The following is a 26,930-nucleotide window of genomic DNA, read 5'->3' on the forward strand; positions in this document are numbered from 1 at the left end:
TTTTTGGTGCCTTTTTGTCTCTATATTTTGAAAATGTTTAATGGTTACCAGTCCTCTGCCTAATCATAACATTGTTGTTGTACTAACCTCCCTGATTTTCCAAAAACTCCTGTAGCATGGCATTCATCCACAAAGACAACAGCTTTATATGAGTTTGCCAACTTAACTATTTCTGGGAGTGGAGCCACATCCCCATCCATAGAGAACACGCCATCCGTTGCAATTAGTTTCAATCTGGCATCTGAACACTCCCGGAGTTTCATTTCCAAATCTAAATTGAAGGAAATGGTTCAGTTACAAAATAAAAATATGGCAGTTGTAGGACAATTGTACAGAGATGAATTGATACACAAACACAGAATATGAGGTGTGGCAGCAAAATAACCTGATTTTTTTTACAGGTTTCTTGTTGTAAAAAGTAATGTCTGTATACGTTTTCCCTTCCACTTGTGCACACACTTTCCCATGTATCAGAACTTCATTGGACAGACTGTGTGTGCGAACATTTAGCAACACGTTAATATTAAATTCCTCACAAAACTTGGAAAACTGGCTACAAAAACAATCAATTTGTTGAAGGAAGTTTTGTACAGGGCTGCAAGATGACCCATTTACATGGGAGCAAGCGGTCACAAGGAAGCTAAATTAGCCGAAACTAGCAAAAAGTAGCAAAACTTTTCTTGCATGTCAGTTTCACAATATTATAAGTAGAGCCCGGAAGTTCAGGCATTTATTTTCGTTAAAATAGGCAGGCAAAAAGGCATTTATAATGTGGAAAATAGGTACTAAAAATGAAAAAAAGGCAAAATAAACCGAAAAAAGGCACATTTGGAAGTCGCTTACTTTTATCTATAATTTCTGGCAACATGTTAAAATCTACATTGGGAAGAGCATTTCAATTTTCTCCGTCTTGATTACACATAACTACAAGGTGATTTTTTAATTACTCAACATTCATTGATAGTAATCTGTCAGAGAGAATGTTTTTCATAATAGAAAATTATATTTCTACTTCGACAGAAGTTATTGGAGCATACATAAAACAAGCTAATGTAGCTGGACGCATTTTGGTTACAGCATTTTCACCTTTTAGAATATCACAAATTGTTTTCAATTGTTTCAAGTCCTCATTTGCACTCACTACCCGCTTGCACTTCCGCAACAGCTGGCCCCTTTTCTCCTGGCACTTCCATCATCTGCTGCATAGATTCCTCGTACATTTTCATGGATGCTACAAGGTGTTTTTTTTTAAGTTCTGTAATTGTAATTGTCTCTGGGAATGCACCATAATGTGCAAAAATAAACTTGAATAGCACAGGAGTTTTTTCACTTCACGAATTGAAGCCGCTTCATTTTCTGGAAGAGCATCTATCACCTCACTGATTTTTTCAAGGTTGTTAGCATAATATATAGCTGCTGATATCCAGGTTCCCCATCTGGTCAAGACTGGTTGCGGAGGTAAACTAAGCTCAGATGCAACTTCCTTAAATTTTCGGGTTCGAGAGGGAGATTTCAGAAATACGTATCGTCTTTGTGTTCGAAATCAACCTGTCCACTTCAGCAGTCAATCATGCACAAGGAAATGTTAACCGAAAGGCAATATCCTAACTGAGTATGAAATACATTTTTCTCACACTTTTCTCCTTCAGCAATGTTGAAACATGCATGAGTTCAATATTACTCAAATAAGGCGAAAATTATTCACATAATAAACGAAAGAAAAATAAATGCCAACAACGTTTCTTCGGAGAAAAATAATTTATATACACATTTTTTTAAAAAAAATGGTCAAATTTAATTGAAAGAGGCAAAAAAGGCATTATAATTAAAAATAGGCAGTGGGGTCCTAAATAGGCAAAATGAAAAGGCTTCTAAAACATTCGAAACAACATGAGAAACGTATATCCGGAAAAATTTTATCAATATATGCAGTAGATAAAAAGAGGCATTTTGCCAACCTTCCGGGCTCTAATTATAAGGTACCATTTGCTTTAGAAATCTTTGCAGGAAATAGTGGCTATTAAGAAAGCTATGTTGAAAACTCAAACTTCTGTATTTTCAAGTGACAAATAAAAACATATTTTATTTTAATTCGAATGTGTGTTCTTTTTCTGTGTATTATTGGGAAGTTCGGAGTCTACTTAAGGACAACTATAATGTCCAGTGAACAAAAACATGCTAGAAGTCTTCAAAATAAGTACAAAATTTAGTACGAAAATTCCTTTTCATGAATGGCCATTTTGTAGGCTAAGAACAAGTACAACTATTCGATTTAGAGAGAAATTCCTCTGGTAGTTTCCTCAAGCATTTAGTTGTGTAGAGAACTGTTCAAGATGCAGGCAGTGGAGATGAAATTTTTAAGGAGTATATTGGGGAAGACTAGAAGGGATAGAATAAGAAATAAGGGAACCCGACAGACAGTGGCGGTGGTGAACAAAATAGATCAGGCACAGATGAGATTGTTTGGACACATGAAGAGGATGGATGCAGAAAGACTACCAGTAAGAGCTTACAATACGCAAGGAGTGGGAATAAGGCCAAGGGGGAGACCAAGATGTCGGTGGAGAGAGCAGATAGTGGAGAGTGCTAGGAGAAGAGGACAAGATTGGAACACCGTGGAAAGAGAGGAGTGGTGGAAGACCAGAAAAAAATGGAGAGGCTTGACTTCTATGCCTACCCAGCCAGAGGCAGGAAACAGCGAAGGATGATGATGTAAGTTCGATGGGATTTGAATTAATAAAAGCTGCAATTGTTTCACATCTACGGAGAAAAAATCATGCACAATTTCCGGAATTCAAGGAATTCTCAATGAGTAGCCACCCTGGCACACTGCCTCTCAAGGGCTAAACACAATATCCCAGCAAGCAAACATCAAGCATTTCACCTTAGCTTGACTTCTCTTGTTCCCCAAGGTCAAATCTGCACTAAAAGGAGCCCAGTTCAAGTCCGTGTGGGCAGTGAAAGCAAAAGCAATGAAACTCAATGAATACTATTTTAGAAAATGACTTTCGCCAATGTTTCCAAGAGTGGAAAAGCCCCTTGGAAAAAAATTAAAAGTACAAGATTGCAAAAAGACCTGCACAAAACATTAAAAAGTCAGAATGTATTAAAATCTTCCTCACAGATGGTGGAAGAGACCAGTGCGTCACAAAAATCTAAAAACATCTGATAAGACACTGTTGTCATCACCCAACAAGGTTGACAAACAGCTGGGAAGGTTAAAAGTCTGTCTGAGGATAGCAAAGTTGGCACATTCAATAAGAATATGCTGAACACTTAAAGCAACGTTACAAACATGACACATCCGAGGGTCCAGCTCTTGCAGCAAGCGACTATGCATTAGATGGCTGTGTCCAACACGGAGTCTGCTAAGAATTACTTCTTCTCGATGAGAGGGATGGGATAAGGAATGCCATGCACCTGTGGTGGGCTTAATAGTGAGAAGCTTGTTCCACATTTTCTCATCCCACTCGGCCTGCCAAGTGTCAACAAGGCAACAACGAAACATTCTGCAGGTTGCTAGCTGGCAAAAGGTGGACTTGAACTCCACCGTGTGCATCAGCAGACTTGGTGGCAGCATCGGCTGCTTCGTTTCCCTGTATGCCCACTTGGTTAGGGACCCAACAGAAGCAGACATCGTCACTGGCAGATAAGGACACAAGCCGTCGGAAGATGGGTTGCACAATGGGATGCCTGGAATGCGGCGATTCCAGTGTCTGAAGCACACTGGTCGAATCACTGCACACAAGGACTTTCCTCAGACCAATGACATCATCAAAGTCCAGTGCCTTGAGGTTGGTGTACAACTCTACCGTATAGATGGAACAGGCAGGATGTAGCGAGTAACTGAAACTTTGAGAGTCTAGGGTGAAGGCTCAACCAACTGATTCAACTGACTTGGATCCATACGTATAAAACACGTTAAAATTGGGGTACTGCGTGCGAAGCTCTAAGAACCGTTGCTGGTTTACAACCATTGGTGATTCTGCATTTGGGGGGGGGGGGGAGTTAAAGACATGTCTATGAATGGTGCATGAAATTCACAAGTTGGGAGACAAGAGTGAAGAGTGGAGAGAACCAAGGAATATCACTGTCAACACCTAGCGCTGACAAGATCTTGTCTGCAAGAACACCAAATGGTCTAGTGGCACTAGGGTGGAGGCGGTACCTTGCCAGCCTATGCTCATCTGAGACAGTGTGATGTGATGAATGCAAGAGCATCGAGCGAAGACGGAGGAAGTAATTCACTATCAGCTGTTGTCTTCTTAGAGTTGTCTTAAAAAGTTTAAGTGTAGAGAATAAAACATTTAAAAAACCTTCAACAGCACGAAGTTGTCGCGAGCCACTTACTCTTCCACTTCCAGGTCAATGCAGAATCTGATCTCTCCTTCTTCTACACCATTATTGGAATGGCGGCTAACATCGTAAGTAGAGCCACGTACAAGGGTGATTCAAAAAGTAAGGTAACAAGAGCTCTCAAGGGTTTCATATTCCTCCTGTTCTTCAAATTTGCCGCCAGGCTCTCAGCAGAAGAGCACAGCTTTATCACACAACCGAGGCTACATGGGACATATGTTGCATCAGACCCTTGCAATATCAGTTGGAAGATGGCTGCATTTACGGAAACATGGTTAAGCGTGGAAGTGTGATCAGGTTTTTGCAACTAAAGAGCATCTCACCAGCAGAAATTCATCATCAACTGGTTGAGGTGTATGGTTCTAATGTCATGTCACGGAAACAGGTGTGGGTTTGGTGCACTGAGTTCGATAATGGCAGGACAGATGTGCAAGATGAGCAACGATCTGGTTGGCTAAGCTCAACCACAACAGATGATGATTTGTGGGATGAAACATGAGTGCATCATGTGACACAGGAGAAAAATGCCTTTCGGACCATTGAAGAACCTCCTGGGTGATATGGAAGTTCAGCAAGCCATCAGGACATGGCTTCAGGAACTTGACAAAGATTTCTTCTATGTCAGTATTGATGCCTTGGTGTACCGATAGATCAAATGTTTAGACAAACATGGTGACTATGTTGAAAAGTAGTGAGTATCGGTGGCAGAGTACTGTGTATCAATATATCTGACTGTAGTATAAAGTTTGTTCTCGAGAGCTCATGTAACCTTACTTTTGGAATCACCCTTCTATTTATGGTGAATAAAGGATAAAGATTTCAGTACAAAAACTAGGCACATTTTGGGATCAAAAGCGGTATATAAAATGACATTTCAGTGCTAAAAATGGTGAATTAAGAAAATACACCTCACATCTTTCAAAAATATGAAAAATGAGCATTGCAGTGTGTTTGCTGTGTCACATTTTGTGTATTGGTCATAAACAAAATTTGCATGCCTCTAATCACAAAGAATTATTTACCTTCCTCATTAAAAATATGATTCTGTAGATTGAACCAATGTTCTTGGATGGTGCCACCTTTTCAATTAATAGCATCCTTACTTTTCTTTATGAATAAAGCTTCTTTTACATTTTATTACTACATCAACTTTACTTAAGTCATGTTTTGTGCCTATTGTTTTGTAAAAGTTTTCATTTCACCTCCATAAAACTTTCTGCACTTGCAATAAATTGTGTGTTTGTAGAAGTGTCTAATTTGTCAATAAAATTATCCTTAAACATAGATACGATTTTGTAGGTTTGTAATCTGCAATTTTTGTGTGTATTTGATGAAAATTCTATTTATTTTTCTATGTTAACCATTCAATGCAAGGGTACCCTGCCTTACCTTTCATATCCATGTGCTTGAAGCGGTGTTTCCTTGCTTTGCACAGGCGGATTCCATCAATTATGGATGCATGATTTAATTCATCAGATATAACAGCATCTTTTTCAGTTAGCAAGGCTTCAAAAAGTCCTGCGTTAGCATCAAAACAGCTTGGGTAAAGAATAGCATCTTGACGGCCATGAAATCTTGCTATTTTGTCCTCCAACTCCTGAAAGAGCAACAGAATTTACATAATACAGAAATGGGTGAGGACATACATATCAGCTATGAGTGCAACCTGACACCCTGACATGAATAAAACCATTCAGTATTCAGTAACTTCCCAACTAAACCTCATACCCACCCCTCAAAGCCATTCCCAAAAATCCATTCTCTTTACATGCTACCACAATTTTCGACAAGCCTCAAACGTTTTTCCATTCTAACTCTATATTTACTATGGGCCTGGCAACTGTGCAGATCAAACACTCACTTTCGTTTCTGCCACCTTTAATCTGTAACTAAACATACAGACTGCACCTGTGAAGATTTAAATTTTTCCAGTGTGGTGAATATTTTACACTTCCAATATATTGATGAGGGAGACTGAGCGAACACTGAAAATCACAATAATACATTGCCTCTTTACACAGTATGCTGACCCAATAATGCAACCGACCACAAGCATACTGCTGGTAAAGCAGTGAAAGTCCTTCGCCACTATCAGGTTCATCCACCGGTTAGAGGTAATCAACTCAATAGAAGATGACTGAAAACCTGCAGGGTCGACAACATTTCAGAGTAAAAGTTGCCATTTCCATAAAACATAAACAAAGTTTACAAATCTCTGATGAGCGAGAGTATGGGCATGTTAAGTGCCATGAGACAGTCCTGTATTCCGAAGATGCCTGAAGCGTCAGGATAAGGTGATTCGTCTACATTGAACCTGCAGGCAACCGGCGGTGATTGAGCCAGGTAAATGTGGAGAGAGGTGCAGTCTGTCTCTTCCATCTTTCCTCTTCCTGACCTCTTGCTTCCTGTCAAAGCCACATCCCTATGTCACCAGCGATCCCCATTGCTAAGAATGAAGTCACACATCGATATATTTAATTATACATGGATGGATCAGAAAAAAAGGTTACAACAAGCATTCTGTGAATGCATAAAATACTAGATAAGTCATTGGTTTACCCGGAGGTGCAATACATGGCATCATATACTCGTAGCGAGTTTCGACAACTTTACGTGTATCATCAATGGCATAATAGCTGACGCAATAGTGAGATGCTTGCAGAATTGGTCTGCCGTGAAAGTGCGAAGTGTCATACACTTCTTGTGGGCGAGGAATGTTCCGGCAGTGGATATTCTTTGTCAACTCACAGAAGTGTATGGTGGGAGTGTTATCAGTAGACATGTTGCAAAATGGTGTAGGTATACGTTAACATGGTTACGTGAAGCCATCAGACGCAAACGACCAGGCATGTTGAGTGAGGGTGTCATATTCATTCATGACAATGAAAGAGCCCATCTATCCCGCCAGACAACAATTGTTGCAACATTTCAGGTGGGAAGTGTGGAACCACCCCCATACACCTCAGACTTGGCACCCAGTGACTTTTTCCCTTTTTCCCCAGCTGAAAGTGCACTGTTTTGAACATGGTTCTAGTCTGAAGATGATGTCCAGTCCACTGTCACAAAGTGGTATGAGCAGGGACATGATTTCTACCAAGATGGCATCAACAAGTTGGTCCAGTGGTTTGATCAATGTCTCAATTGCTTTGGAAATTACGTGGAAAAGTGAAGTGTGTGTAGCCTTCTTAGAATACATCATCAATTCATACCAGGTCATTCTGTGCTTTTTTTTTTCATTTGATGTAGTAATTTTTTTTTCTGATTTATCTACATATGAATATACAGTGGGATCCTAATTTTACATTCCCCGGATTTAGATTCTCCCACATTATACATTCAATCTTGATGGGCCCAACAAAGCAAAACATTATGAGATTTTCCTTGCTTTTACATTTTTCCTGCATTTTAATTTTTTTTTTTTTTTTTTTTTTAGCTTGGTCCCCTGAAGAATGTAAAATCGAGGTTCTACTGTATTAATATGAAGAAAATAGGAAGCATGTGTTCAGACAGTTCAGGAATAAATATTGTATAACTTAGCTAATAAATGAGAGGTCCTTAAATGAGACGAACCAACCTTCCACACAAAAAAAATATTTGAGATGCTTTACACGATGCACTATGTCAAATACTTTCCTCACAATTGTAATTTGAAATCAGGGAATTTTCATTTGGATACCCTGTAATTTTCCAATCTTGTGCTATATTTCCATAATCTATTTTACAATTGCAATTACCTTGTGAATATCCTGGGTTCCACAAATAAATCGTACAGAGCTTAATCCCGATCCATATTTATCAAGAGCTTCCTTTCCTGCAGAAATCACCTCAGGATGGTTCTGAAAAAAATTGCTCAAAATAATTATTTGCATAAATTTGAGGTCTTGGAAAATATTCAACTTTTCTATCCAACAATAACATAACCTTCTTAGTGGCAGCTATGGGGGAGAGGGGGGGAGGGAGAGAATGTGTAACTACCTCTGACCACAGTATTGTCTCTTGTTTGTTGGCAACTCACTCCCACACCAGCAGAAATCATTTTCATCATTACGAAGCAGTAACATATTAGCATTATGAAAATGTGTAAATATTGTATTTACTCATGTATAATACGCACCCTGGTTTTTGATAGGGAAAAGTGACAAACAATTATTTCTCGTATATAATGCACAGTATAATTCAGGTTCAAGAAATGGCTTACTTAGTTGTAGGTCGTAAAGCTGTTGCTATGCCGATCAACAGTGAATGACATCATTCCAATTCAATGAAGCACCTGTTGCTAACTTATGTGGACCAAGAGGAGAATATTACATTACAAAGTGAAAAATTGTGGCACATGGCCTTTAAACTTTTATAAGTGGTTTTGCTCATTTCCTCTTTACTTTTTCTAGAAAAATTTCAAAATATATACTTTTTGTATGACTACGAAACATTTATAGGAGGCACATTCAGGACCCTCAAGTTAGCAGCTAGCAGCACAAGAGTTCCTCCAGTAAGGCATTTACACACTTCATATGTCATATTAATTGGCCAGTAATACATTTTAATTATTTCCTATTTCCTTATCTTTTATTTCATACAAAGTACCATAAAAATGAGAACATTCCTTCATTTTGTAATGAACTTATTTCAACCGCATTGCAAATAAGTGTCGCCATTTTGAATGGAATACTATTGCCATATTCAGAAACTGCAGAATTCAAGCTTTACAACAATATACACCGTGTCCCAAAAGTCCGGTAACACTTTTATTAATTCATTATACAAAAACTACAAGTCATATAGCTTTCCTGTATATGTCATATGAAAGAGTATCTCAAATGTTTTTTTTTAATGTATGAGTTCACAATGCCTCGATATGGGAATTATGTGTAACACGACATATGTCTACACGGTAATACAATTCTTGCCAGAGATATGCTCCAAAGAGTATGGCAAGAATTTGATTACCATGTAGACATATGTCGTGTTACACATGATTCCCATATTGAGGCATTGTGAACTCATACATTAAAAAAAACAATTTGAGATACTCTTTCATATGACATATACACGAAAGCTATATCACTTGTAGTTTTTGTATAATGAATTAATAAAAGTGTTACCGGACTTTTGGGACACGGTGTATAACATGATACGGTTCCGTAAAAATTAAGAAATTATTTCGTGCATAATATGCACCACATTTTTTGGGGCAAAAATTTTGGAAAAAAGTGTGCATTATACATGAGTAAATATGGTAATGTGTTAGGATATTAGAAGGAATTGTAGCTATAATGGTGATATGATTCGAAGAAGTGTTCTCGAGTTACCAGCCAGGGTAAGTCACCATTAGCTTGCAATGTTTTGAGCACATACATTGTTCTAATCTTCAGGGAATATAGAATTGGAGACCAGTGTGAGATTAAATATATAACTATGATGGAGAGGAGCTTGGACACTGTATTCATATCGGTTCGCTCTAGATCCTCATGTTTTATTGGTGGATAACGTGCTTTAACGTAGAAGTGGATTCCAGGCATGACTGAGCTGGAGTCCCTTGTCCCCGTTGATACGAGGGGTAGTCGAAAAAAAAGTTTCCTGAATGTGCATTTCCAGAAAGTGTGGAATTTTTGGGTTGGCCTATGTTGTGGTTATATAGGCATCTTCGTTCTTTTGTTGCCCAATGCACACCCTTTTCCTTGCAGAGGGTGCCAGCATACTGCTGTTGAAGACAGGAATAGTTGAGAAGTATGTTCCAATCGTGGACAAAGGATGAAGTGCAAGGTGTTGTTCGCTACGAATGGGTGGGACTTCCAGTATGTCATGTGACAAATAAAAGAAATGAAAATGAAAATTCTGATTTCTCTCAACATTGAACCAAAGTCTTTTAATCAATAAACAGGACACACACATTTCCAAACAGGGTTTCTTGAAACTTGTGCAGTGGTATAACAAGTGCCTGAATGTTGCTGGGGTCTATATGGAAAAATAGTGTAGTGATGCCTCTTTCTGCTCATGTCATGTTCTTTCTAGAGAATAAAACTCTCTGCTGATGGCTGATTAGGGAAATTTCTTTTCCAACTATCCTTCGTACCTGCTTTCTAAAATACTGTGCCCACAGGTGATGATGTGGTCTGCTAGTTCTGACTCTTCTGGTTGGAACAATCTGATGTTCACTGTGTTGCTGTTCAACAGTTTGTCCTGTTTGTCCTGTATATGGTTACGGTTTCTACATGAACTCCAAATATAATATCCCTCCCTCGGAGGAGGACTCAAAATATTTTAATGTTTTTCAAATTCCCTGAGATTTCCAGGTTCTCCAGGTGTGTGGGAACCCTGATGGTGTCCAACACTCACAGGGTACATGGTATACTTCTAGAGTCGTTTTCACGTTCAGAAGACACAATGGGCTCTTATGGGCAATGCTTTTCTTATGGGAAATATGAGCACGCTGTTGTGAAATTTCTGGATTTACAAATTTAGCTTAAGTAAAATCGGTACCTGCAGTTTTGCAGGAAATTTTGTAGAGAATACGATGGTGAACACAAAAAATTGGTTACATAACTTTAGATAAATTAAAAACGCAAATTTTCCGTGAAAACACAATTTTTACATTGTTTTCATTCCTAACGTTGAAACATGCCGTAAACTTGAAGCATTCATTATTAAAAAAATTGACACTGTTTTTTAATTGTCATAGGTGATGGTGGTACTCAGAATTTATCAATACTTTAAAGCATATTCTCATTAAAAAATATTCAAATAAAGTATGTGGAGATTTTTTATATTGGTGCAGTAGAAAATGTCGTCGCTGGCCATTTTTTGTTCTGTAATTCCAAGTAAAAACTTCCAGCGACAAAGTTGTGGAGAAAATAATGAAATTATTTTTTATAACCACTCAAAGGTTCCCAGAAATATTACTTCCATGCATTTGGAGTTTCTTTTTAACCCGAACCGCGCGCGAAGTAAGGAGACGTTGTCTGGCCATCTTGAGCCGACTCACCGCAGCATTCCGGCTATCACCACCAAGTTTTCGAGTTGTTATTTTATTTCCATTCAGTAAAAATATGTACTTCATGCAGTTTGTTATAATAGAATTGAAATTACTTAAATTTAATAATTGACAATTATTTTCAATGCTGCTGTTGTGAGCAACATTAGTGCTGTCGCAAATACACATTGTTTTTGTTTACATTACTGTCGACATTAATACTGAAATGAAGATCACCTTTCAGTTTCCAACGTACACATAAATTCATAGATACCATATTAACCTTTGAAAGGCTTTCCAACACGTGACAAAATATGGGGCTTCAAGATAGAAATATAACATGCCTTGCTTGAGTCATTCACGTCTTATCAGTTCACGTGGGCCATAACTCATTTGTTTGTTTGGGTTGCAACTTGAATTTAACCCATGTGCCAGGTTCCCCTTACTTGAGTGAGAGATCTACTTTGGTCTGTTTAGACTTTTTCCCTCTCCCGAAAAAGTGTTTTCAGTTGTGTGAGCTCTCAGTGATTTTTACTTTTTTAAGTGATTTCTGAAGTGTCATATTCGTGCATTACACTCGCGTGTGTAGTGATCGCAATGGATCATAGTAAAAAGGGTTACTGTAACGTTCACAGTATAATATTAATAATTACATATAATTATCATTACATATACAAAATATGTAACACCTTCATTGTGAAGGAAGGTCATCATTTCTCGGCGACATGAGCTAGCGCTGTATTGGCAACACTGTGTGGTTTCTCCATAAGCACCGTTGTGTCTTCTGAACGTGAAAACGACTTTAGAATACGGAGTTCTGAGTCATCTTTAACAGATAGGAGTAGGGCCTTGGTCTTCAGTTGTGGTCTCATCAGTCTCCAGAATGAGGATGAGAGGAATGTATGTGCTAGAAACGTTGCACCGATTTAACCTGGCTCGTAATCCAAGAACACTTGCTCGAACAGAAATATATATTGCATGCAAGTGGTGTAATTGTAAATAAGCTGATAAATAACCCAATTTACATGTTACACAATATTTTTACAACTATTTTATTTGCAAACCTCTTATAATACTAGCACGTCGCTAGGTAATTAGAGACATTAAAAAAAAAATACAGAAAATGTTTAGATTCACTTTATGTTAGTGATCTGAAATCTAACATCTGGGTGGCTACCTTAAGACCATGATAAAATTCAAGTATAATTCCCGGTGTTCAAGGTGAACTTTCCAAAAATTCAAGGGTACAAGCAGATGTTTCTTTCTATTTCAACCTCATGTGTTACTGCCTCTTATCACCCACACAAACATTAACAATATGATTCCAATGTATCCAAATTCATAACATTTTAATTCAATTCAATTAAACAGTATTGTATATTTAAAATATTTAATTTAAGGTGTGCCACTTCACATACTCAGACTCGAAATCTACAAACACAGTCACAAATGTTATGAGATATACTAATCAATGAAAAATTATTAATTTTATAAGAATTCTGGACTGAAATTAACCAATCAACATCAATAATTCTTGCAATATTCTTCCAGGCTGTCAGATAAATTGTTCTGCAAAGTAAACAGATTGTCAGAATTCTGTTTTATTTTCCAAGCATCCTTCTTTTCCTTCCTTGATAAAAATGAAAGTTAAACTGTGAATAATTTGTCTCAGGGCATTTAGAAATATATATAAATTCAATGGGATTTGGATTAATAAAAGTTGCAATTCTTCATGTGTACAAAGAAAAATTCATGCAGAATTCGCTATGAGTAGCCACCCTGAACTTATTTATTACTAATGCAAGTATGGAGCAGATATTGCAAAAAACAACTTACTGAGAATCCAAGATAATTATTGGAGCAGAAATTGAGTACTTTCTTTGAATACCCCTTGACGGTGACTCCTACATCCTGCTGTGAAGTAAGGATATGTTCATTCTTCCAGGTGCCTGCATCCACGATCTTCACAAGCTCCCCTTGCATCACTTCTCTGAGGAAGGGTTGTGCATGAGTCTGGCATCTGAGCATGTGGAAAGTCCATTTCGGGAATGACTGCACACCTAGTACACAAAACTCCATTAGTCAAAGAATTATTAGAAATTTAACATTTAAAAATTACAAATCACTGAATTTACAAGCTCTGTGCCAGGGTGGTTCCACTAATTCTTTCCTCCTGCACCAAAATGGTTATTAGACTCTATTTCGCAATAGATAGTAGGAAATGCTATGTACAGGAGGGACAACCATTCTGGTATCTCGAATTGTTTTAAGCTTGAGGGGAGAGTATGATGGGGTGATGGGGTGAATGATGGCTTGGATTAGTCTGCACGGACACAAGTTCCCCGGCTGGTTTCCAGATCAGGCTTTATTGTAATGTGTGGTGAGAATTTGCTATTTGGAAGGAAGTTAAGTACACTGAAATACTGGACTAGTTCATTAATTTAGTGGATATCGATTCCTAATATACACATACTGTAAGAGGTTTTGTTTATCTTGCCGTTATTGCAGTTATGTGTTGAGGACACACGCTCGATAAGATACCGGCATCAGCACTCCGTGTCAACTTGGTTATGCGACATGAAGCTGACTCTGCATTCCACGCTAGCGACTGTGGCCGTGCGAGGTTCAATGTCCGTGCAGACTGAAGCTGCTATGAGGTCTCAGAATGAAATCACAGCCGCACAATTTAACGTAAATCAGTAATACTAAGTTTTGATAGCATGCTAACTATGCGGAAACTGTAATTGTTAGATATGTAATACATAAATATGACATAAAATACGCAAATAATTATATGTAGACTTGATGATAATAATAATAATAACAATTATAAAAAAGGGAAAAAGATAAACAAACTTTTATATTAGATTATATTAATTAATAATAAGTATATAAATCTATGTTCATGGTTTTTACTACACTTACATTGTTAAAAAATTAAATTAAATTTAATTTGTTTGTGTTTTCGAAATTTCCTTTTATATTAAGTCTCTTTGGTGCCTACTGGATTCCAGCAGATTCCAAGTCTAGCAATTTTCAAGTTAAATTTCTAAGAGTTTATGGTCCCTCATCTTGGATTTATTATTAAAGAAACTTTAGTCACGATTTAATGTGGGGTTCTGATATTACTTTTAAACAGTTTTTTTGTTTTTCATTATTATGCTATTGCATTATTTTATCCCTAGAAATGGTTTTTAGGTCATTCTTCATCTTCGACGACTTCTCTCCGGGAACCTTCATGGCTCTCGCCAGGCTGATTGGGCGGACGTAACCCTCTCCTGGCGGCAGCTCCTTGTCTCCTAGTGGACACTCTGAAGTTTCTCCTTCGGGATGAATCTTCCGGTGCAGACTCCTCTTCTTCCTCTGGTATCTGCTCCCGACGCGATTGTGACGGTCTCCGGGGAGGGGGTGTGGGGACTTGGTTTCGTATCCTACTGCTTCTGCGGGGCTCCTGTTGAGGAGCGGGGGGGCTGGTGGGCACCGGGTTTCCGGTTCCGTCAGGTACCTCCGCAACTCGATATTAGACACTAAGTCTGCAAGGTCGCATAACTTCTTTACATGTTCGCTCCTTATCAGTTCGAAGATGTTGCTATTCGGCAGGTCTCTTCTGGCCGATATTATCTGTTCATCAGAGGCGGGGCAGGAAAAAAACTCTATGTTCTGGCGTGTCTCTTTCCATCAGGCAGTCTCGGCATACGTCGGTTCCCCTTTTACCTATTTTTGTGAGGTAACTCCCATATGGTCCGTGCCCTGTTAGAAGATGTATCAGCCCTCTGCTCCAAGAAGAGTTGAGAGAGAGAATTGTGACAGCCGCCCAATACATAAGAGACTGAGTGTCAACGCAAGTGACTGTGTCTGAAGTACGCTGCAGGCTGCGTGCTTGCAAACATAACCGGGGAGGAAATTCGAACAGGATTTGTAGTTTTCGTAACAGTTAATTCTGACAACCTGGAATGGTAAATAACATTATTACTTCACTCAATTTCGTTCCTTTATTTCTCACAACCGACAACTTCCTTTCACTTTACAAAGAGGTCTACAACGTGCCTTCTCCGCATTAAATTCAGATTTCTCCCCCAACCCGTGTGCCAGTTGACAACATTTGTATCTTTTTGGAGAGCTTATGAAACGAGGAAGTTTTTTCCGTAATTTTTACGCTAAGTGTGTTACCATTTTTTTGAGTAATCCTCTTTGATTTAAACGATAATTTCCAAATTTCTTCATGACGTGTGCTCCAATGACTGTTTCTTTTTGTGGGTATGGGAATTTTGGGCATGAATTTTTTTCCCAGTAGTCACTCATTCGTCAGCTGTTAGCAACATGTCGATTAAGTGTACAGGGTGTAGTAGTTTTTTCACAATTAGTAGTTTTTTGGTCACAAGTCGGAATATGTCATGAAAATCTACAAACTACAATAACTCGAAACCCATTGATGTCCGACCCCCGGTGCATAGGGTCATATTTGTTGCAAATGTGCTCTAGTATTACCCCTTTCCAGGAATAGGTCGAATTACCAATCACCCTGTATATATAGTTGCTTGTGAAACAAAAATTTCGCGAAAATCGACGGTTTCTATTCCGAAAACCAACGCCTTATTTTCGCTCATTTTGCAATTTCTAGACATTTCCGACAACTTTTAACTTCAGATTCGGGTAAAAATCTGATAATAACCTGACACCTAAAACTTCTTCATTTTGTCAATTTTTGACATTTTTACGATAAATATGTGATAATGCCCGGACACCTTTAACTCATTTATTTCCTTAATTTTATCATTCTCTGCATTGCGGAACATTCTTTAAGGTGAAGTTATGCCTTTTTCCATAAAATTGTCAACTTTTCATATTACGAGTGATCATTTGTCTTCCTTGTTCTGCTTGGGTAACAGACAATATGGCATGCACTAGTCATGGATCATCGCGCAGTGCTTTTGTTTTGTTCTGGGTATGCAGCGTTTCAACCTTCTTCACCGAAAAATACCTACTTTCGTGTTCATTACGTCATCACAAACCACTGACGGATAGCCCCAAAAAACCATTCACGATAGCCCCAAAAACCATTCATGATAGCCCCAGAAACCATTTCTGGCAAGGTTAGGTTAGGTAAGCATAGTTAAAAAAAAAGTTCTCGTAAAAAAAATGCACGTTTGGAAACAATGACGAGACCGTGTGACTTTCGACGGTCTCGCCATCTGCACGCACACAATGGAAACAACGGCAAAATATGGCAGGCAATGCCAGTTTCTTACGTAAAAAGTGATTAATTCTTGTTCGGCAGCATTCAAATACGACATTTTTAGTTTCCCGTGAAAGAAAATACCTCCAAGAACATCCAGAATACTAAAGAAACTCATTTCAGTAAGTACTTTCTCCTGTAAATTTGAAGAAATCCGTCTGGGCGATATCGCATATTTACCATTTTTTCTTACCTATCTGCATAAGGGAAACACCTATAAATCATGTATTTCGCACTTTTTTACATTGCTAATGTACTATTCTGTATTGCGGAACATTTCCTAAGGTGAAATAATGAATTTCTAACGAAAATATTGTCTATTTCTTACAATAACGAGTACTTACTGTTGTTCCTTATTCCCCACAGACCATCCACTGGTAGCACCCAAAACCATTGATGTTAGCCCAAAAATTCACGATAGCCTCACGAACCATCACGGGGACGAGGTATGCCTACTAGGTTAGGTTAAGCCTGTTAGGTTAGGTTCCATTAGCACTCCGTTCATTCAATTTAGCATATACGGACATCGGCTTGTAGCAGCAGCAATATCGTGTATTGTGGTCTCGTGCAGAAAGCAAATGGCGGCAGCAGCAATAGCGCATCGGAAATAGATTTTCGTAGAAAACCACATGCATTCGCATTAAAATGGATCAAAACTACATTCCCGAACATCAACAACGCTACAGAAAATGATTTGCGTAAGTACAGGGCGCAACTGGGAATTAAGAGTGGCGTTACTTTGTAACCGAAAACTGTACATTAAAAAAATTAAAAATAAAGGTAAAGTGTTCTCCTGTGCTTAGCACCATGCCATGAAGGCGTATAGGGGGTGTGGGGTAACGCCCCACACTTTCTTGATCCGCTCATGAGTGGGGGTGATGTGATCAGCAACATGCCCCTGACCGCCTTTACCCCCCAGGGTTTCCCCCAGGTACCCATGTTATTCGACGCTGGGTGGGCACCAGGGTCGCTTCCAACGTTAGAAAAGTTCCCGGATTTAAACCGGCCGGGGATCGAACCCGGGACCTTTAGCATGGTAGTCAGATGCGTTACCAACTGAGCCACCGCGGCCACTCCGAAACCTGTACATACATAAGTCATACACCAAATGTTAGCCCTGTCCAAGTAGATATTTTTAAACATAGAAACAACAAACGGGGTGCAGTGTTGCCAAATGTAGGTGAAAGTGTATATTTATTTTTCCACAAAGCATGGAAAATTGCATGTCAAACATTTGTACGGAAATTTGGACGTCAATTTCCACCTTGGGTAGGTGGACTATTTCTCCATCTATAGTTCAGAGAAGAAAACCGATCGTTTTCGCATATAGCCAATCCTGAAATGCCTCGTAAAGGCGTACCGGTCCAAATGGGTGTTTTAAAAAAATTATGAGGTACAGTGGCAACACTGTTGATGTTTGACGGCAACAAAAGGTGTGTTTAGTGATGGTCTATGACATGGAAATACTGGAAACAGGAAAAAAGAAAATGAAAATTATGGTGAAAAAAGTGTTACTTACCTACTCCTGGCAACCATGCAATGCACGTAACAGGCAGTGTAGCTTTACAAAAGATGTTGAAAATGACAACCATTTTCCCTGAGACATTCATCAACACGTTTTATCATGTTGGAAGCAACTTTATGCAAGGTTGATTGGTTTATATTGTTAATGGCTGTGCAAATGTTTATTTTTAGATCATCAAGTGTTCTTGGGTGTAAACTGTTTGTTTCAAATAACCCACAGAAAAAAATCTGGAGACGTCAGATCCGGGGAGCGACTGGGCCATAAGTTTTTGCTTATAATGTGATCGCCAAAAAACTCTGCCAACATGTCTAAAGTTTCATTAGACGTGTGACATGTTGCGGAGTCTTGTTGAAATCAACAATCACGTTCATCACGTTCCAACAGAGAAATAAACTGTGTGATAAGGTCACGATAAACTATTCCGTCAACTGTTGTTTTGAAAAAGAATGGACCGATTATCTTTCTCCGTGAAATCGCGCACCACACACCGATCTTTTGTGGATGAAGTGATTGTTCATGTAACAAATGGGGATTGTTACTTGACCAGTGTCGAGAATTTTGACTGTTGACATATCCATTTAAGTGGAACCATGTTTCATCTGTGAAAAAAACCTTATCCAAAATATTTACACCATTGTCTCTAATAAAATTTCTAAACCACTGGCAGTATCTTACACGTGCACCTTTGTTTGCTTCCTTCAATTCTTGCACAGCCTGTACCTTATATGCACGTAGGTGCAATTGTTTTAACGCTCGGTGAGTTGTTGTTTTTGATACACCTGACTGTGCAGCAAGTTTACGAACAGATTTCCTGGGAGATTGTGATATTCTCTGCTCCACATCCTGCAGCACACCTTGTGTCAAAACTGGTGGTTGTCTGTGGTAGGGTTTGTCATTAACTGATCCTGTTTCACGAAATCTGGAAACAAGTCGATATATTGTTGAATTTTCTGGAACACTGTTATTCGGATATTTCTCGCGAAACACAGTTTTTACACTAGCGTACGATTTTGAACAAAAATAATGTTCCACAATGAACACCCTCTCTTCCAAAGAGTACTTCATTTCACAGAACAATTCTAATCTTCCCCTACGAACAATGCGAAATGCACGGCTCAAACAGTTCTGAGTACACAACTAACTGATTATTTTGTTCTCGTTCGGTGGGCACTCTTATCGCATTGCATGATTGCCAGGAGTAGGCAGTAACACTTTTTTCACCATAATTTTCATTTTCTTTATTCCTGTTTCCAGTATTTCCATGTCATAGACCATCACTAAACACACCTTTTGTTGCCTTCAAACATCAACAGTGTTGCCACTGTACCTCATATTTTTTTTAAAACACCCATTTGGACCGGTACGCCTTTACGAGGCATTTCAGGATTGGCTATACGCGAAAACGATCGATTTTCTTCTCTGAACTATAGATGGCGAAATAGTCCACCTACCCAAGGTGGAAATTGACGTCCAAATTTCCGTACGAATGTTTGACATGCAATTTTCCATGCTTTGTGGAAAAATAAATTTACACTTTCACTTACATTTGGCAACACTGCATGAACAACACTGCACCCCGTTTGTTGTTTCTATGTTTAAAAATATCTACTTGGACAGGGCTAACATTTGGTGTATGACTTATGTATGTACAGGTTTCGGTTACAAAGTAACGCCACTCTTAATTCCCAGTTGCGCCGTTCGTGGGACACCCTGTACTTTCTCCTGTAAATTTGAAGAAATCCGTCTCCGGTATAATAAAGTGTTACCCAGACAGCAAATGGCGGCAGCAGAAACAGCGTGTCGGACAGAGATTTTCGTAGAAAAAGACATGTTTTCACATTAAAATGGATCAAAAACTAGATTCACGAACTTCCATTTTTCGCATTAAAATGGATCAAAACTAGATTCACGAACTTCCACAACGCTACAGAAAATGATTTCCATAAATACTTTCTCCAGCAAATTTGAAGAAATCCGTTTCCCTTATACTATAATATTACCCATACTTCAAGGTGTATTCACGTTTTTCGTTCCGGAATCGGTGGGAAATTTAAACTAAAAAAACATTTTTGTTTGAAATTTTTGAGGGATTGGCCAGAGTCACCTGGCCCCAAAGTTTTAAATTTGAAGAAATCCGTTACATCACACAAAACACCTTGCAGATGTTAGACAATGCTAAATGAACTTATTACCGTAATTAATTTCTTCTGTAAAAATAAAGAAATCTGTCATGGGAATATCATATTAGTATCCACATTCGTGATTAGGAGACCTAAATTAGTGAGTATGCCAAATATGAAGAAAATCGGAGAGGGGTCCGGTCATCTTAAGTCGTTCCGTTATCAGTACGCAAACACAAAACAACTCGTCAAGTTATGTGACACTAAATAGTTATGTTTTATCCACAGATTATATGAGGAGTACTTGGACTCAACTTAGTTTACTAAGCAAAGCAATTACTTACTATACTTTTTAGTTAACGACCTAATCATTGTACCCGTTAATGGGTGAAGAATTGTTTCAATCTCCAGCCATAGAATTGGTCGCAGGGTAACATCAAGGGTAACATGTGCTCAGACTTTTATCGCACAATTCTCAAGCTCACAAACACCTTTCATTGGTCAAGCCCCGCCCTTCATTTTCTAATGTTTGCCTGAATATATTTTGTTGTTATGTTAAGCTTAAGTTCCTATGTACAAATATTATTCTTGAAGTAAGAGTCCACAAAAATGGGATGTACTTTTGCTAATAGCCTTAAAAAGACCGTAACAATAAGTATAATTTTCGATTACGTTAATACACGAAAGGCGGGGATTTTTCACTAAAAGGTGTTCAAGAGATGTGAGAAGCAGAAAAGCAGTGCTGCCAGAGAGGTGCTTCCAAGACCAACAAAATGGAACCAAAAAACAGGGTCGATGGGTGGTTATGGGTGTGCGAGAACCACAAAAGTCGGGACCGGGATCGGGAAAAAATATGGCAAGGAAATTACGAAGAATGCACGAGTCCAGTGGCGTGCCAAGGGGTTGGTAGGAGTTAATCCCCCTTCTGTCCAGTATTTCTAAAAATAAGAACGCCAAAGGTAGGAAAATATGACAAAATAAGGGCTGACTACCAACATAAAGTATAAGTAACCCCTCCCTTTAAAAAATCCTGGGCACACCACCCCACGAGTCTGTTCACTTTATTTTCCGAAAGATGATTCTATTGCTTGAAATTAAAGTTTTAAATTTTTATTTATGAATAAAACACTTTTTTTCGAAAAAAAAGTATTATGCATGAAATTTTGGAACAGGTGCACGTCGATTTCGCGATTAAAATTAACCGATATGCCATCTGGTGTGACTTTCAGGAAGTACTCTAAGTAGGATACGTTGTGTTGAAGTCGTTTAAAGCATGGGGAATATGCGAGAGAGTAAGGTCTACTGTTCAGGTTCTTTTGCTCTAAATCGTTTTATGGGTCAGAATAAATTAGAAGTTTTCATGTTTCCACCCCGTGGAATCAACAAAATGAAATTTGTTAATAAATCAGGGAAAACGTAATTGACATAAGATTGGTATGGGGGATATAACACTGTAATTCGGCAAAGAAAATTACGAAGAATGCACAAGTCTGCTTACTTCATTTTTCGAGAGAGAAATATATATTACCATGAAAGTAAAGTTTTAAATTGTACTTTATAAATAAAGCTTTTTTTTTTCGGAAAAATCATGAAGCGTCTTACCCAATGCGTCCATGTATTACCGGTATTACGTATGTGTGAAATTAGGAACAGGTGCAAGTCGATTAAGATGGAAGATGAAAATAGTTTGAGAATGAATTAATGTCAAATGTAACTAGAAAAAAGTGGATATGCTAATGTTACTGTTTCATTCAGTACGGGGTACGATGTCCTTTTTCGTTGAGTATAGCCTGGTCATGAAATCGTGAATATTATTATTAAACCAGCCTTTCTCTTTCGAGAAAGAACTGTAACGATATGTTCGCAATTTTCTCCTGTCCCAGCTTTTCAAGTACAGGTCAATTTCAATTCCTTTATTTTCAAATAATTTCCGAGAACCCCAGTTACATGACGTGCAGATGATACAGCACTGCCTTGGACAACCAGTGCGTATACATAGTTTCGTCTGCATTGTCCGTGTTATTTATGCCTATCATAATTAAATGCTTCGTTCTCAGTACAGCTTCACGTTTGGTAGAGTACCTGGAATTCACATCGCATTCGCAATATTTAAAAATAATGCGTAATTTAAACGTTTTCTACCATACCAGTCATGACAACACGCTGCTCTTTTGTAATACTGCTGAATGTAAACGAAGATCTATCCTACTTAGAGCGGCCATATTGGAAGCGACACTAGCGCTCAGGTGGTAATTTTAATCGCGAAGATTTATCCTATAAAGAGATGCCATATTGGAAGCGATACTAGCGCTCAGGTGGTAATTTTAATCGCGAATTATAATAATAAATGTGTATAATTCCACTGTTCTGGACGGAAATAAAATCGCAATTTCCAGACCAAGAGGAGGGCAATCTCATAGCTGATTCCGTGTATTCTGTGCGCATGACTCTGGCAACGCTGATATTTACATGGTTGCTTAGTTACCGTAGAGTTGTTTGGTGTGTGTACTCCAGTAATAAGTTCATGCAAGTATAAGTTTTGAATTTTCTCTCTATCTTTTTAGATAAACGTTGTGAAAATGGAAGCAAGTGCTGGACATTTAATGTTACCTGGAGAAATAGAACTTTGTGTTCAAAGCATAGAACGGAGTAATATTGAGGAACTTGGTACTACGAGGTGGTTTCAGTCACACGAACGATTACAAAGATTGAATTTGCAAGCCGCTTATGAAGCGGGTAAACTTGCAAACGAAGTTGTAAAAGAAATGTTTATTTCATGCGGGAAAATACCTATTCTTGTGCATGAAGCAATTTGTATATCTGTTTGGAGAGAAAAAGTGTTTCCAATACTTTTGAGTATAAATGAAGAACCTACAACTACCTTTCTGCCCTATATGGTTCTTTATCATGAAGCATTGGCAGTTGCACTAATGGAAACTATATTATATCATGAAGACAGTTGCGAGTGTTTAGAAAACTGTGTAATTGATCTTATAGATTACTGCATGCCAAAACTTGCAGAACTGGTTGTTTTCGATACTAATGAAGTGGATACAGTTAACGAACCATGTTCCAGTAAAGATGAAGTTGTATCACAAAGTAATAAACTGAAGTTTGATATAGGAATTCGTTGCATTTCTATCATACGCTACATATCAGAATATTTACAGTGCCTCCCTCTGAGTGCAGCACAGAAATTATATGAAACTCACGACGTGCTTTTGCTCTTAACTGAACTTATAGTAAAGCGACCATGGAGAAAAAACAAATGTGGTAAGTTTTTTGTTTATGAAAATGGAAAATGGGAAGAAGAAGATGCAACATTCAAACTTAAAGTGATCAAACCTGAAGGGCAGACTTGGATAGCCATACGGCAATTATTACTTGGACCATCATGCTTGTCATATTATCAAATCAATGATTTCAGAAAAGAACAGTTATTAAAACTACAGGGCTATCTCCATGATGTTCTAATCGATCAAATACCTCCCATGTTAGATTTGAAGTACTACATAAACAAACTATCAATAACAAATGTACCACCACCTCGACATTTTCCTCTATTGGAAGTTATTCCAGAGATAAGAAAAGCCATCTTGGAAAGTGGAGCTAATAAATGGGAGGAAATAGCACAAAATCAAGCTAAAGTTCTATTTAGGTGTGATGAAGCACAAGTATTTGAACATGCTAAAAGATTAGTCGACACCTATAACTTTGACATTGTGGAAGCTCTAATGCCTGAGAACTACAGATGTGCAAGATGTAGAGATCCAGCAAGTAAAAAATGTTCCCGGTGTAAAGAAGAGTGGTATTGTGGTCGAGAATGTCAAGTGAAACATTGGAAAAAACATAAAGCAAGTTGTGATTTGGTTTTTCAAGTTAAGGAAGTTAAATTGGATTCATAATGAGGTTTCACTGATTTATCTGTTACTCTTTTCTACATTCGTAGTTTCATATTATGTGCTGTCTGACTAATCATTCGGTAATTGTCTTTTAATTTTTCTTTATCTGAAATTGTTGATAAGCATGCAATGTCAGTCATGTTTAAGCTATTGACAATTTAAAGGTTAAACTAATCACTCATACTCAGATAGAAAGTAGAATCACCAGAAAATTTTGTTGATTAGGAATAGAATAATTATAATGGTTTTGATTGTAGATAATAACTATTATAAACTGATAAAAATAAACTAATTTTATTCTAAATTTATTATTTTTATATACTTGGAGATACTTTTCGACTCATTCCACCAGATCAGTGGATGTTCAGCACAACTGTTTTCCCTTGTATATTTACATTTCAGTCATTCCAGACATGCCAGAAATTGATATTATTTTATAGTGATAGTACTTGTAAAGTTGACAAAACCTAAAAAATATATTTTTTTATTTATTATTTATTTATTTATTTTTTTGCTTAGCTTTTGAGCTACAGTAGAGCGTCGATTATCCGAAGTAATTGGGGGACATGGGTGTTCGGAAAACTGGTTTGTTCGGATAATCGAACTGTACATGTTTATTTGCCAAAAAGAAGTACTGTACAGTAAATTTATTCATAAAAACAGGCATCTCTTTAAGTATGTATTACAAAGTAACGTACAAAGGCAACTTTAGTAGGAATATATAGTATGTGGTACAGTTTATTAAACAAAAATATGTACATATTACATACGCATTTTGCATGAACAATACACACAGTACACAAAATTAACGTTTAAAAAAATCTTTTATTTTGGTCTGTCTAAGCAAGCCTACACGCTTACGAGCAGCTAAGTCACGTACTTTTTTCATTACAGATATCTGAAAGTGAGCGAGTACACAGTTCGGTTAAGCGGTCGTTCGGTTGACCGACGTTCGGATAATCGACGCTCTACTGTATTAACTCAATAATTTTAAAAAAATGACATTTTGAAATCTTTAAACAGTTGTAGATCAAACACTATTTTATCTAGAGAGCTTAAATTGGTGTCATTCTCGTAGTTTGAAATGCAACATGACTATGGTATTTGAATTTTGTAATTTGTAACAAAAATTGTGTGTTTAAAAGGCACAACACATCTCTTTAAAACATATATTTAAAAAAAAAAATGAGTACAAAATTCCAAAACAATAGTCCTGTTCAATTTCAAACTAAAGTTAATTAAAAAAAAAGAAGAGAATTACACTAATTTGAGCTCTCCAGGTCAAATAGTGTTTGATCTACAGCTCTTTAGAGATTTCAAAATGTTGTCATATTTTTGCAAATTCTGAAATTTTGTATAAATTAAATAAACCAAAAATCTTAAAAACCGAACCCTAAAAGTTCAAAAAATATTTTTTTATTGGTTGATTTGTGTGCTACAATGCATAGTTATTATATTTTGGTATAACTTTAGTCAAAGTGGTAACAGTATGGTATAGGGAAAAGATATTTCACTCGTTCATTTAGTCATTTTTTACATTCGTACTTACCTATTAAGCATTGCGAAACATTGTTTAAGGTGGGATTTCACTTCTTTCACGAAAATAGCTTCAATTTTCCACATATCGAGTAATTATTGTTCGTTCCCCTCACACACAATATGGCGGAGAAATCTTGACTAGCGTTGTCCATGATCAGTGGGTTTGCATTTGCAACCTTCTTCACCGAAAAATACCTACTTTCGTGTTACTCATTCTGTATTTTTTTTCCGGGTTCGAAAACCCCATGAACCATGCACGTGTAGCCCCACACACCATTCACAGATAGCCCAACAAACCAATCATAAATACACAAACCATTCATAAATAGCCCCACGAATCATGCACGCGAAGCCCCACAAACCATTCTAATAGCCCCATGAACCATGCAGGATATCCCCACAAACCATTCACAAATAACCCCACGATCCATGCACACAAGGTTAGGTTAGGTTCTGTTAGGTTAGGCATAGTTAAAATTGTCATGTTCTGGCAAAACTGGCGAGTTTAGAAACACTGACCGGGGGTTACGTCATCGAACGTACAGAACATTTGTTTCACGTAGTTGAATGTAATGGAGGCGACAGCTTTTGTGCATCGGAGACATATTAATGTCGAAAAATATATGATTTACCAGCCGAATAAGTTGAACGAAGGAAGAAAACACTTCCACGAGTCTACAGAAACTCAGTTCCGTAAGTACCTTCTGTAAATTTGAAGAAATGTGTTTTCCCTATACCATACTGTTACCGTCAAAGTTTATGTTGCGTGGCCTCTCTCATAATAAGGTAGAATGAGAACATAATATGGTTCCTGTATTTTATGCTCAATTTTTTGATCTCACAAAGTTTTTAGTTTGGTTATTCTGTTTGAATACTAACTGAACTTTATTACTGTTATTAATAGGGTCCAGATAAATTTGTAACATATATATGTATCAAAAATCCAACAATATGTAATGAAAGCATTGAAAAAGTAAGAAATATGTAGCATCAAAAGCATTATGTTGCCAGCATTTCCATCTTATTTTTATGAAAATAAATTGCTGCAATAGGACAAACCAACACAAATACAATATTTAACATATTCTTGTTGCTTTTCCAATACACGATTTCCGCAAGAGTAAGAAACAATAAATAACAAATATGTTTGAAATTTTCATGTCATGTTAAGAGGGCTTTGTATTGATTAAATAATCTTTCCGCGTCGCATGAAGTAATGGTGCGTATCTAAATTTGCATATATCTTCTGCTACATTCACAAGTTTGCAGTGCATTGTAACTA

General features: G+C 37.6%; 2 protein-coding genes across 2 annotated transcripts in view; one reads left to right on the forward strand and one right to left on the reverse strand.

Moving 5' to 3' along the window:
- LOC145991220 (2-amino-3-ketobutyrate coenzyme A ligase, mitochondrial-like) overlaps nucleotides 1-20,638 on the reverse strand; it is a 37,911-nt gene extending 17,273 nt beyond the window's left edge. The window contains exons 1-5 of the mRNA XM_083127207.1: nucleotides 20,552-20,638; nucleotides 13,163-13,386; nucleotides 8,091-8,192; nucleotides 5,746-5,953; nucleotides 88-271 (exon numbers count right to left, since the gene is read on the reverse strand). Of these exons, the coding sequence (XP_082983333.1) occupies nucleotides 88-271; nucleotides 5,746-5,953; nucleotides 8,091-8,192; nucleotides 13,163-13,386; nucleotides 20,552-20,579 (746 nt within the window). The 5' untranslated portion in view covers nucleotides 20,580-20,638. The remainder of the gene's footprint in view (nucleotides 1-87; nucleotides 272-5,745; nucleotides 5,954-8,090; nucleotides 8,193-13,162; nucleotides 13,387-20,551) is intronic.
- A 2,146-nt stretch (nucleotides 20,639-22,784) lies between these two features.
- Nucleotides 22,785-24,327, forward strand: LOC145991292 (zinc finger MYND domain-containing protein 10-like). Its single transcript, XM_083127321.1, has one exon. The coding sequence runs from the start codon at nucleotides 22,787-22,789 to the stop codon at nucleotides 24,110-24,112; it is 1,326 nt and encodes a 441-aa protein (XP_082983447.1). The 5' UTR covers nucleotides 22,785-22,786; the 3' UTR covers nucleotides 24,113-24,327.
- Nucleotides 24,328-26,930: the final 2,603 nt, after the last annotated feature.

The sequence above is a fragment of the Lepisma saccharinum genome, chromosome 1 (genome assembly GCF_977018435.1).
Source record: "Lepisma saccharinum chromosome 1, izLepSacc3.1, whole genome shotgun sequence".
Lineage (NCBI taxonomy): Eukaryota > Metazoa > Arthropoda > Insecta > Zygentoma > Lepismatidae > Lepisma > Lepisma saccharinum.

Bases quoted from the DNA above. Each gene is read 5' to 3' on its own strand.
- LOC145991292 (XM_083127321.1), top strand. From the start codon at position 22,787: ATGGAAGCAAGTGCTGGACATTTAATGTTACCTGGAGAAATAGAACTT.